This window comes from Lathamus discolor, chromosome 5, assembly GCF_037157495.1.
Source record: "Lathamus discolor isolate bLatDis1 chromosome 5, bLatDis1.hap1, whole genome shotgun sequence".
In the NCBI taxonomy this organism is placed as follows: Eukaryota; Metazoa; Chordata; class Aves; order Psittaciformes; family Psittacidae; genus Lathamus; species Lathamus discolor.
Window position 1 is genome coordinate 31,000,102 of NC_088888.1, and position 13,662 is coordinate 31,013,763.

Genomic DNA, 13,662 nt, shown 5'->3' on the forward strand with positions numbered 1-13,662 from the left:
AAAACAACAAAAAACTAGCAAACAAAACCCAACCTATACTTTTTTTATTATTAATTAGGAAGAGCAAAACATTTTACATCAAAAAAAAAAAAAATTAATTAGTAACTTTTAGCAAAAATCCAAAGGTTAAACTAGATGCACTGTCTCTAGAACCAAAGATAACCATTTGTTATCTTTCTATGCAGCAGGTAAAATTTCTGCTAAATTTATTACCTGAGCCAGTGAAAAGTATTCTGTAACACTGAGTATCATATTGACACTGTCAAAATAAATGAAAATATTCAGTCACAAGGAAGGAAGATATTGAAAAGAACTCAAAGTAATAACTGCATCTGTGTAAAGTTTTTATATCATTTTTTGTGTTTATGTCTAAAAGTGGCAATGCATTTATATTCATTGAAATGCCTTTGAATACTTTGAAAAGGTCTGAATAAATATTGGTAAACTTACAACTGCAGAATAAAAAGTTATTATGTAAGTTTTAACACAAAGCAGGTAAAGCCAGGAAATTTCAGATGGGTTTCAAGCTCTACAAAATCTTCCTTTCTTTGCATTTCTCTGAAGTGGTTTAAACAGCTGGCCAGCAAATCCACAAGCAAAGAGAATTTTTCCATTGATAAAGGGAACTGTCAGCACTAAACTAAGCAATTTCAGCATAAATGCCATCAGCAAAGGGAGAGTAGTAGCTAAAACCCACAGATACCCCAAAATTACCATTATAACTCAGCCATTAAGGATCACCTAGTCCACTGTTGCATAGCTGACAGCAGGTAATTGCAGAAGCACATCAGGAAAGCATGAGGATCCATCCCACAGAGGGTAGAGGAGGGTAGTCTGCATTCACCCTCTCTATATTAGCTTTCTTTCTGATCTACAAGCACAAAAAGCCTGGAGCAAATCAGCTACTATGCTTCCACATGATTATCATTTAGTTTGATCAGACACATGAGCTTTCATTAACAAAATGCTAATTTTACAGAAGCAAGCATTAAAAGTTAGGAAACAACAAAGTAGCATATGGAAAAAGAATTGCTTCTGGTGAATATATCATATTACGGTCTTCAGGGGCATGATCCTGTACAATATTTTCCACAAGTGCTCCCTCATTGTATATACAGGATAAAGGAGTTCAAAGCATGAATAGCTGCGCAGTGCTTGGTTTTATCATCAATCTTCAGTCTGCAGCCTCATGCTTTATTCAATATAGTCAATTCTTCAAAGCTTTGAAAGAGGATTATTAATTTTCTCATAAGCTTTTCTCTTGCTACCAATAATTACAGCATTTCACAAAACACAATTAACGAATTCATTTTCTCAAAATCCCAAAGGAGAAGCATTATAGCCCATTTTCCAGTGGACAATGGTGGTACCTAAGATTACACTAAGGAACTTTCATTAATCTAGGATGCCCGAGTTGAGGTGACAAGGACCTTTTTAATTCCCATTGTAGACTGCATTATATGCAATCTAATGTGCAAAGCACATCTTTGATTCACCTCTGTTGCATGTATCAAGACTGAGCAACTCTAGCAGAAGGAGACCTCAGAGCCACAGTTCCAGTAAGGAATATTCCAGAAAAAGGATCAAGAGTTAGTGACCCCTTGAAAATGAGCCTGGTATAAAAAAAAAAAAAAAAAAGAATCTGCTCAGCAAATTCCACAGCAAAGTCTGGCACAAAATCTAATTCACCAGGCAAATAATTAACTAAGCATCGTACCATGATCATTCACCTGCAATCCCTAGCTTGAAATTTCATCTTCAAGGTTGCTTCATTCTACAGCCTCTCTCCTCCTCAGACCTGACACATCCATTGAACATTTATCAGCACTGAGATAGTGTTCCATAAAAAGCTATTGTGACTGTATGTCTAAGAGATTTCATAAAAAAATACCAATGCCATAATTTTTGCATTGGGCTTGATATCTTCAAAATCAAATAAAATTATTTTTTGTGGTATAATTTATATATAATTTTCCCTGATTAAAATAAAAGGGCATCTCTCCTCTCCTAAAGTTAAGATTAGGTGGCATCATACTGACACCCACATGAACCACAGCTAAGAAGGAAACTTTTAAACTACTTTGTAGTCATTTGCCACCTACATTAACAAAATCACCAACAGGACTAGGCTATCAGTATAACAGCATTGACTGGTATGCCTTAATACAATAGGTTGCCTAGATAGTTGCTGCTAGCAGTTATCTGGCCTAATTGGTCCATACCTCTTCCTCTCTGTTTTCCTCTCCAAATCATTATCCCAGTCCCATCTCTCTCATCCAGCCCATCCAGGCTCCCAACACAGTTACAGCCTGCCTTATTACCCAGATTTAGGACCATGTGCTGCTTCAGAAAGTTCTCCTCAGACCTACAAAGCTTCAGAGTGGTCTTTTGTTTTTTTCTTGCTCAACCTATTCCTTCCCATGTCAGCCAGCATTAGACTTGTTTCCAGAAACTCACCGCAATTCCCACCCCTCAATTCTTTCCTCATTTCTTGGCCCAGACTTTCCCCTCTCTGGATCTTTGTCTGGCAGTTTGGCTCTCTCCAGCCAGCCCACTCCTTCTTTACAGATCTCTCATCCTTCATTCCCAGCCCCACTCCACTGGTAGTTCTATCAATGATCCCTGCCAAAACAGCACACATTTTCTGCACAGAATTTCTAACAAAACTTTAACCATGAGGTGCCCACTCCTTCCTTCTCACCAGCTTCTTGTCCCAGGTGATTTGTTAGTCCCTTGCTGTCTGTCTGCCTGCCTTCAGCTGCCAGTCTTTCTAGCCAGTCATCAAGTCCCACTCAGTTTCCTTCCTTCCCAAATCAGGCCCAGGCTCCTGTCCCTGCTACATCACCTGCCTTTTGTTCCTCCTATTTTCTCACAGCTACCTCCTCCACATATCTGAAATGACAGCAGATCACCAGCAGCACAAAACACGGAGTTTTCAGCTGTCAATACAGTGCCTGACTTCATCCCCTCCTCGAACCATTATAAGGAACATGTGGTTCCACCAGGGTTGGGGCTTATTTAATTATAGCCTGTAGAGAGTTTAAACAGTTCATTAACATTCAGGAGGTGTAAGAGGTCTAGCTTATCCAAAATAGACAGAGTCATTTGACTTTTAGCTACTAAAAGAACATTCCAAAAACTTCCCTGGGCATGACCAAGATGCATTTTTTCAGGAAAATGTTTCCTGACTAAGTTTAAACTTAGCCTTAAGTCTCTTAAAGGGAGACTTTAAATTGTTTTTTCCTTTCTTTTTTTCTTTTTTTTTTTGTTAGAAACAAGCATACCTGTGATATCAAGAACACTCCTAATTTGCTGTGTTTGTTACAAAGCGCATGATGCTCAACAGTTTCAGGAAAATGTGATGAATTTTCTTTGTGATGCAAAATCTTTTTGTCGTCCCTGCTGCCCAGCTCATTACAAGCACTTGATTCTAAGAACTCAGAGGACTTTATGAGGCAGAGCAGTTTGAAAAACCTTAATCACTGGGAAGATCTACCAGCCTCCACAATAACATTTCAAACTATACGAAGACTCCATGGGATCCACGTTATGATCCTCAGTGTAACAGCAGCTCAGCACTACCTAGGTTCTACTAATATCAGATTTCTTGATGCATATTCAAATTATTTTAATAAAAAAACTTTTTACTGTTTTTGGGTTTTTTTTGACAAAAAAAATAAGTGATTGCTTTCTTTCTGACTTTCATACTCTTAGGAAAAAAAGAAAAATTAAAGGGGAGGGGAGAGGTAAATAAATAAACAAATCACACACTGTGGTGCTTCCTGGTACTATTACACCAGCAAATGCTACTAATACTTAGAAGCTGCCCCAGATATCTGATTTTGGAAAAGGAACTCTGCCATCATTGATAACTGTTTATTATCAGTTACTAATGATAAAAATCATCAAGAAAACCTTGCACTTCAAAGGATATTCCAATTAGGGAATTTTAGCTTTTAAAATTGAAAAGAAAGGTCATTTAAGTCAAAGAAGTAAACCTCAAGGCTTATTCACAGATTTGCATAATGCAGCTGCAGATCATCATTACAGTCAGGACAGCAACTCTATAACTATATATAAATAGCAGTGCAGAAATTGCTGCATTAGACTGAAATCTGTGCACTGTAGATTCAAAGTTGGGGGATTTTTCCTCTTTCCTGTCTTCTTAGCCAGAATAACATTAACTTTCAGTTTTCTTTTCATTTTCTATTTCAACTTCATGTCTAAGGGATTCTTCTTGATTTACATTTAAAAGTCTAAGTTATCCAGAGGATTCATCAATTTGAAAGAAATCATAATTAATCGAATTTCTAAATTATTGATAATTGGTAATTTCAAAAGCAATCATGGTACTTAATTAACAACAGGCAGAGGTAAATCTTGATGCAGGGGTACACATTATGTACAAGATGGGGAAATGTGATGGAAGTATTTGTTCACCAGGCTGTACTGCCTCAAGAAAGGAAATAGAGCAACTCTGGCTTGAACTTAGATGGTTGCAATATTTATAGCAGAACATCTTTTCAATCTGTGCTAACAGGGTTCAGCAGAGCCAAGTTTCCCCTCTGAAGGATCTGGCAATTGCAGTTTTCGTGTTGTATAATGCCACAAGCACTTATGTAAGTGCTTTTCCTCAGAAATCCAGAATCCCACTGTACAGGTAAAGATAATGAGAGTCAGAGCAATTGATGACTTGCCCAGGGAAACTGCTGTGCATCAACAAACAGCAAAATCCACCTCTCTGGATCTTTAGCTTACAATTTTGACACTAAATCTTCCTATCGGTTTAGCACTGAATCACTGCAATTAAAAAAAATCCAGGCAAAAAAAAAAAGTCAGTTTTTCCATAATCTTTTCTTAATGAAAAGTGGGGAATGAGAACTACAGGAAAGTTCTGAAATTTTCTTAATATTTAATAGTGGTTGCTGACCAAATTAGGTTTAAACACTAATCTACTGACTACCTTGAGTCACAAAGTCAGTGGGGAAAAAAAAAACAACTAAGCAATTAAGCTGCACTCAGACAACTGGAAGACTAACTTCTGGAGCTGACATAGACCTGCTCACCCCTTCTGTTATACAGATTAAATTAAGATCTGACTACATTTTGAAAAAACATGCCCTGTGAATGAACTCTATTCATCCATTATTATCACACGTACATTTTTGCCCCAGGATTGTTAACCTATTTGTCTTAATTTGGAAAGAATTAGCAAGTTGCTTGAAAACATAAAGCAATATTGCACTATAAAAAGATGACAATCCATCTGTATCCCTAACAGCATATTGACTTAGAATATTTGACAGAAAACTTAGCTTTTTCCTGAGGTTTTAACTGTAGAGTACACAATGTACATAAACCTAACCCTCAGCATCCCTCTGTCAAGGGATCCACCTGCGGAGCTCCTCACCCTGTTTGAACTTTTATACAAGTATCATTGCTTTATTTACAGTGTTAATACAACTACTGAGTAGGTAGGAAAAACACAAATAATTTTAAGATTGTGAATCCACATAGTTCACCAGCTCTTAATTTAGTCTGGAAAAACATCTGCTCCTAAAAACATAGCGGTGAGTGCATGTAAGAGCAAAATTAATTTGTTGAATCCTTGCTCCTTGTTATTATCAAACCAGAGCTGTGTAACTGAAAGAGGTTTAATAACGATTCATTAAAATCTAGCTCTAGACTATTTTAAGACTATAATACAGAGATTAAAATATCAAGAGCATCATTTCTCTCTATGCTGAGAATATAATTTATTTTTAGTATATTGATACTTTGCATGGAAGACACAGTACATGCATTAACCCCACGTGCTGAGAAAAATCAGTCTCTGCAATCAGCATTATGTCTCTTGCTGTATAAAAGTACATACAACAGCCTTGAGAACCAACATTTTACCAAATCACAGGGGCTGATTTCATTGAAGCTTCCAGCAGATTGATTTTCATCTTATTTTCATCTCTTTTTTCTTTTTTCCAGATTGAATAATTCAGGTGTTTGCAATACCAAGAAAACAAAAAGAAATTCATCTTAAAGTGCTGAAGTGTTTCATGACAGAACAAATGGGGAGACACTGCAATGAGGAAGTTATTTAAACAAGAGATAAAAAAAGCAGCTACCACAGAAAGTTTTAAAATACTGCATTATATTTCATTATTTAATTATGACATGTGCATAGCTCTCTATATTACATTGTACATAATCCTAAGAAAATGTGGACATTTTAAGGCCCACGGAATGCTATATACCTAAGTTAAACATTCCAAAATTTTGGCTTTAAGCTTTAATTCATATATGACACTGCTGTTAACTGCAGAACACTCACAGGGACTCTGAACGCCTCAGTCATGCAGTTTGGACAGATTTTTTTTTTTTCTATATTATCTTTTTTTTTCAATAGTAAATTTTTCAACTTCCACTACTGAAATGAACACAAATCAGTTTAGTCACACATATCAATGGCACACTTTCCAGACCTTCATAGTCTCGTCTTGCAAAATGGTATCAAATACCAGTTTAAACACCCTAAGCTATACTTGTGTGGAAATTTAAACCACACTATAGTATAACACTTTCATTAAGTCTTTCTTTTGTAGAAGCATGGTACAGACACTTTTACAGAACTTACCAAGTATCTTTCTGAAGAGACACTGACTAAAATAAGATCATCTCCAACACGCACTTTTTCACCTTCTGATCGTTGCTTGGAAGCGGGATGGATGGTCCACCAGCATGCCTCACCTGTATTATTATTGAGTAATAGCAGAGAAAGAGATTAAAAAGAAAATGCCCAACATTATTACCATTATGTTCACATTTATCTCAGCCCTGAAGTTCTGACACAGTTTTCAGATGGGTAAAGCAAGTGTCCATGTGTTTGCAATAACTGCACCACCTCGTCAGAAACTCATCTGGTTTTAATATACATATACAGAAAGCAGCAAGAACTCTGGAACAGTGATTCCAGAGTTAAGTAAGAAGGCAGCACTCTGTTCTCCACACAACCTGATCCAGCTTCCTGTTGCTGAAGAGCTTCCTGGTCATCTTCATTCTACGTTATGGAAACGATGCCAAAGAATATTCCATCAAGAATTAGGACAAAGAAGTGGAGCAACCCATCACTAAGGGGGAATAAAAATAAGCAGAGGATCATAGAACACTGAAATAGTTAGGGTTGGGAAGGACCCTAAGATTATCAAGTTCCAACCCCCCTGCCATGGGCAGGGACACATCACACTAAACCATGTCACCCAAGGCTCTGTCCAACCCAGCCTTGAACATCACCAGGGATGGAACATTCACAACTTCCTTGGGCAACACTACAATATTGCTTAAAATAATATTTGAAAGATCTCATAAATCCAAATTTAATTATGTTTTTCCACTTCTGTGTCTCTAATTACCCAGAATATTTCTAAGTACTAAAGTCACAGATTCTGTTCCTATGATAAACCTTGGTTTCCTGAATGAAAAGCATGCTTTTCAGGAAGAAACTCTTTGCTCTTGGAGCTGTTCAATTGCTGTGGTTGTTACTGTTACTACTCCTAGCTAGAGAAAGGCTTTAAAACCAATCAATTTTATTATTTCGGATTAAACAATTACACCAAACTGATATCATTGTAAAAAGCTGTATCAGCCTTAAAAATAAAATAAATCCAAGTCACCAGCAATTCCAAAGCTTAAATAGAATAATTAAAATATTTATTTAAAATAAATATAAAAATAAATAATTTATTTAAAATAAAGTTTAAAAAAATTTTTAGTGGAAAGCTTCTACAAGAACAGTAACTTCAGTCCTTAAATATAAATGTATGATGTTGACTCTAAGTATCAATATATCTTACAGAAAAGAAATTGCAAAATCTCTTAGAAAATGTAAAGATAACGTGTCAACATGGAAATAGTGCTTTGGTTTAATCCTTAAAATAGGATTATTTTTTACATGATTTATACATATTTATAGGTCTCTTCTGATTTTTAGACTGAAAGTATTCTTCATTATATAGTCTTTTAAACTAGTGTTTACCTGTTGTGTCCTCTTGCAATCCTACATCAAATGCCAGCTTATCCATTGAAGATCGAGATGTAGAGAGGCAGCATAGATACTATCAAGATAAAAAAAGCATGCATCACTAGTTCTGCTTAATTCTGATAATGCAGTGAAATATAAAAAAGCCACCAACCTATTAATACAGGATTCACTATTCTTTCATTGTCCCCACTAGTTAGTATCAAGGGCATATATGCCTGTGAATGGCATTTAAGGAGACTTGACAACAACACTTTTTAAAATAATATGGCAAAAGTGGAAATAAAGGAGCTAGTTGCACTGAATTTCAGCTCCATGAAACCTCACTTGTAATTAAGGATGTTGAATCCCATATAATTCGTCAAGGAACTGAAGAGTAAGGCTTCTGTCCAAAATATATGCAGGAAGGAATTTCCTTTTCCACTTAGTCTTCAACATATGTCTAGGTTGCCAGCCAGATACCAGCTGTGGATTCAGTCACAGCTTATACAATATGCAACATCCAAGGGAAAAGAAATGAGACATCATCCATTCAAAACACAATTCACTATGGAGCCAGACTTACATTTCAGCATTCATTCAGATATGAGCGGCCTGGTTTCGTGCTTCCAAGCATTTACCCCTCACAAAGGTTTCCCTTAATCATGGGTAAAATAATTCTTCAACGTGAATAAGTCTCCAGATATCAGTAAATGGCAATAGTCTGGGCACTTTCAAACATAACTTTCATACAAGAGAAGAACACTGCTGCTGTCAACTCCTGTTACATACCATGCCACTGTAAGAATGGCGCAGCAAGATTGCATGCCCGTAGAGTAGCGTTCTATGGCCACCACCTTGTGCAGACTGAAAGACAAAGAGAAATGATATACTGGTATGTTGTATTAAAATGGGGCCTTTGAGAAAGAAAAAAATAAAAAAAAGAAATCCTCATCAGTCTCTCGACATTCTGTGACAGTTGATTTCTTGATAAAATGCTATTCAGGGATTAGTTCAAGAAGGCAGTTTTATGATTGTGTTCTCTAGTTTTGATTGCCTCCTAATATAATGACCTTTTAAGTCCCTGGGACAGATCTAAGGTAGAATTTGGACAGCCAAATCTAGAAGCTACTTTCTATTAGACTTCTTCTATTAGAAGTGCTCAGTTAACTAATGAGGAAAATGCTGTACTTTGCACATCACTTATTTGGCATAAAATACATTCTAGAATCCCTCTTCCTTGGGCTGAAAGCAGGAGGTCGCTAAAGAGCAGCTTTGATGCATCACTCTACCCTCTACACTCTCATGTACTGTTAAATCTCTCCATATTCACCCATTTTTCCCTCCAAATGATCATGTTTCTACAAAGAGGGTATGCTGCAGGAGCTTCTGGAATTCTGTCCCTGCTATACCAGAAAATATTAATGACATATCAACCGCACTGAAGATCATCAGCCTCCAGACTGCTTGCCCCACAGTGTTGAAACGCTACCAGATATGAACATTCTACTAGGCCAGGTAAGTGCTCAAAGACATCCAAAATAACTCAAAAGGATTTGGGGGTTATGAAAATTCAGAAATCATGCCCGAGTAAATGTTCCTCTTGAGAAACGCAGCATAAATCTTTAAGGAAATAAAATTAAAGTGATAAAATTCACTTTTATCCCAAGAAACCACAACCATTTTTTCCACATTATTTTTATTACAGTTTCTACTTATCTATAATCAGTTTAACCACTTATGAAAAAATACATTTTGTTAAAGCATGAACAACCCTTCAACTTCTGCTGAACTTTTAGGAATTTATTAGACTGAGATATAGCTGAATGACACTGGTCAGGATCAGAGACTGTCTGACAAGACACTGTCGAGAGCATAAGTCCATATTCCTCTGACAGAATATCTCATATAACTCGATGTACATCACACTCTTCAAGCAGTATCGATAAAGACCCATTTTTGAGTCTGTAAATGTGACAAAGTCCATAAGCAGCATCATTCTTTCATATAGGTCCCCTCATTTAATCTCCTCTATACAGCATTTACACCCTTTCATTTATAACAGTAGACTGACCTTCTGTTTGACTGCAACATCAGATTCATTACAGAATAAATGGGAAACAATCATACTATGTTATCTCTCTGGCAGCTTCATTTCAGTGCTGAAGATCTATTTAACTGAATGACTATGATGGTAACACACAATTATTGCCCCTCATTTACTGGTTGCCTTTCCTTATCTTATACCCACTAGCATAACGGTTGTCGAACTTTGAGTTATTTGGGCTGTTATAAAAACAAGGAATATGTGATGAAAAAGCAAATAATAATCTTAGCACTTTCAAGAAACTGTCAAGAATTTCCGGCTTTTATTTTTATCAAGAAGAGAGCATCTTGATGGACACATGGCATATTTTGACTTTCAACAAACTGCATGGCAGTCAAAGCGCAAGGAGTCACATTCCATAATCTCTCTGTAAGACTGAGTGACATGACTTTTTATTAAGAAAGAATAAAAGTCATGGCCTGTCACAGACACAGTCTTGACAGTAAGACACGAAGACTTAGCTTTGTGCTACCATTAATATCATCACTTTTTCCAAAGGCACAAGGGAAAAATGACAGATTTGATAATGTCAGGACCATAGTGCCCAAGATGAATACTGAATGTCTGCTGCTCATCACCCTGGGGAAGAGGGGACAACCTGCTCTGAACATACTGCCTTGCCAACATTTCAGATTTGCCCGGAAGCTTTATTAACAGCAGCCATAGGTACCCAACGAACAAAGTCCCAAATATGGGTAAAAGCTTGAAATCTCACTGGTATTTGAATCAAATTTATTCTGGGTTACTAGCCATAAGTCTGGTACCTAACATATAGATTCAGTTGCCTGTTATACAAAATATTAGAGGAACAGTGTGATCAACAAAATCACAGCTGTGTTATCTTTCCCTTGTTTTGGCCATATAGACTTGTCTGTCTAGCATCTATTTTGTTAAATGCCCATTTGTAGACAAACAGGAGAAAGGTGGGCGCAAAAAATTTTTCAATCGTTCGTATAACAAATCGGGCAGTGATTTTTTAGAAAATTTTTCTCAAGAGGATTAAAGTAGTTTTTCCTACCCTAAATTATTTTGCCCATTAAAAAATGCATGCAAGTCTGCTGTTTCTTAGACAGAGTTACAAAAAACATTTCAAGCATTTTCCACTTAGAGGTTTCTAAGAGAAAATTATAATCGAGGCATCCACATGGAGGGAAAACGAAAAATTGAAACAAAAATACAAGAGAGGCTAGAAGAGAAAGCTGGTACTTCCATTTTGGAGCCTGTGTTCCAGGATATATACATACCTATAAGTTAATTTTATATATTAAAGGCTCATTTCCTAAATAAATACTCAGCATTTATCTTTATGCCAGAAGCTGTATAGTAAGTAGCTGCTGGGTTACGACTGTCTATTGAAAGAGCCTTTGATATTTCAAAATAATCCATTCCTACCTAGAATGTTGCAGAGAAATAAAACTTTTCCACATTTAAAAAAAGAAATAAAATAAAAATCTGAAAATTAAGGAGTTAACAATCAGACCTCTATGGCAAAGTTGCAAGATTCAAAGATGAGATTTGCCACTGGAGTTTCATCAAGTTTCTAGTAATATTCAAGCGATAATATTTCAGAAGACACGGCAAGTAAGAATTCTTGGAAGCCACAATCCTGACTAATTCAATCCACGATACCCACAGATTTATGATTAATTCGGAGTCATCTCATTACCCAAAAGCCATTGATGAAGCAAAGGCAATTTAGAATACAACAACAAATTAGCATTCAAAACACATAAACAGCTTTCATGTTCAATGCATTGTTAGACCAGGCAATGAGAATAGACTACTAAGATCTGAGCTGCTTAATTTAATGTAAAGCATTATGTCGAAACAAAGGAACGTAAGTTAAAATGGGGAAATAGGGTTTTTTGGTTTGTTTTCTTAATAGGATAAGAATGCCAAAAAAACCCTTAAAATTTTCAACCTACAAACTATCTAGTAAAATGTACAAATGTACAAATTTCAGCATAACCTGGAATATTTATAATATAGACTGAACAAAAACATATAATATTTTACTGTGAATACCAATCCTGCCATAAGGTACGTTACACATGACCCAACAAACCATTTATATCTGGTTTTATGCGATTTTTTTATATGCACAACTGTCATATGTACAGGCAAGCAACACCTGACAGATTTAAACAAGCATTTAATTGACATTAACTCAAACAGTAGCACTTACACCACCACTGTGCCTCTGGCTGCATTGCTACACTTAAGGCCATTCATGAGAAGCTGAAAGAAATTAATCAGGGTGACACTGAACAAGGGTTTTGGAGACATTTCTGCTCCTGGGAACATCATGATCAAATTTTTTAGAGACTACTGAATGGACCTATGGCATCCAAGGAAAATTTGAGTAAAATAGCCATTACCTTAGCATTCTTTTCAAGATAACAGCCTTATTTCTACCAGAGAAAAATATTTCTTAGACCAAGTACTCTATGCAAGCAAATGCTAATGTTTCTTTGCTGACTTTTCTTCATAGATCTACACAATCTCCAGACATTTGAAAATTAAAAAAGCTATAAGCTTCAGGGAGGTACCAAAGAAAGACAAATATGTGAAGCCATGTACATATACAGCATAGTTATTTCAGTGTTTTGTAGAAAGATTTTTTAATATTGTCCTCAGTCAGGGAACTAATGATTGAGAAAGCCTGACAGCAATCGTATTTAGCACGAGGCTATTTGGACAATTCTAGTCACTCATGGAAGAAACTAAAATATTGGAATTTGTCACAAGAAGACAGGCACTGAAGCACACTCTCTACAATATCATACAATATCAGTGAGTTTTTAAAAATGATGTTATGGCTTTTCCAGCCTCATTCCATGGTGAACCCATAACAGCAGAATGGAATTAGGGACATATGCTATAGGAAAAATAACAGTACAAAGACTAGATTTGAAGGAAGTCTCATTTTGAAGGACTTAAAAAAAAAAATAAAAAAATAAAATAAAGAGTGAAACAATAAGCTACAAAACATCATAGTAAATACTTCCAAAATGCAATCCATATAATTTACAGCAATGGTAAATTATGACCTAATTGCAACCAACTGTTTAGTTCTTATTTCCTCTGTGCCCCAAGCCCAGCCATATGAAACACCAGCCCAGATAGTCTAGATGGAACTTAAGACCACTCAATACTGCTCTGAATGGGATTCTAAACCAAATACTACACAACTGCTTTCATGGCACTGAAGATTTTTAAAATGTGAGAAGCTGGACAGTAAAGAAGCAATATGATCCCTGGTTTTCTTCACAGCTTTTTTCCAGGCAAATAAATAATGCTCATGGTTCAAATATGACTTTCATACATACACTGGAGTAAAACAGCATCCTTTAAGCTGAGTACTTCCACTTTACATTTAAATTTAAATGGAGCACACTAATGATGGCCATCTTACACTTAAAAGAGATGCTGGAGACAACATCATGTCTGATAGAGGACACACATACTTACATAAAAATATTTGCAAATATTACTGCCAAAGTCTTATTTTCTCCATTAAGAGTGTGTTTGAAGTTTCATGAAG

At 36.1% G+C, this 13,662-nt stretch overlaps 1 protein-coding gene across 4 annotated transcripts in view; it reads right to left on the reverse strand.

Annotated features, from left to right (window-relative positions):
* The window catches only part of RYR2 (ryanodine receptor 2), a 380,163-nt gene that overhangs the window by 225,265 nt on the left and 141,236 nt on the right, over positions 1-13,662 (reverse strand). For all 4 annotated transcript variants that reach the window (XM_065680202.1, XM_065680204.1, XM_065680203.1 and 1 more), the window contains 3 exons: positions 8,804-8,878; positions 8,030-8,108; positions 6,632-6,744 (listed from right to left, as the gene is read on the reverse strand). In XM_065680202.1, coding sequence (XP_065536274.1) covers positions 6,632-6,744; positions 8,030-8,108; positions 8,804-8,878 — 267 coding nt within the window. The remainder of the gene's footprint in view (positions 1-6,631; positions 6,745-8,029; positions 8,109-8,803; positions 8,879-13,662) is intronic.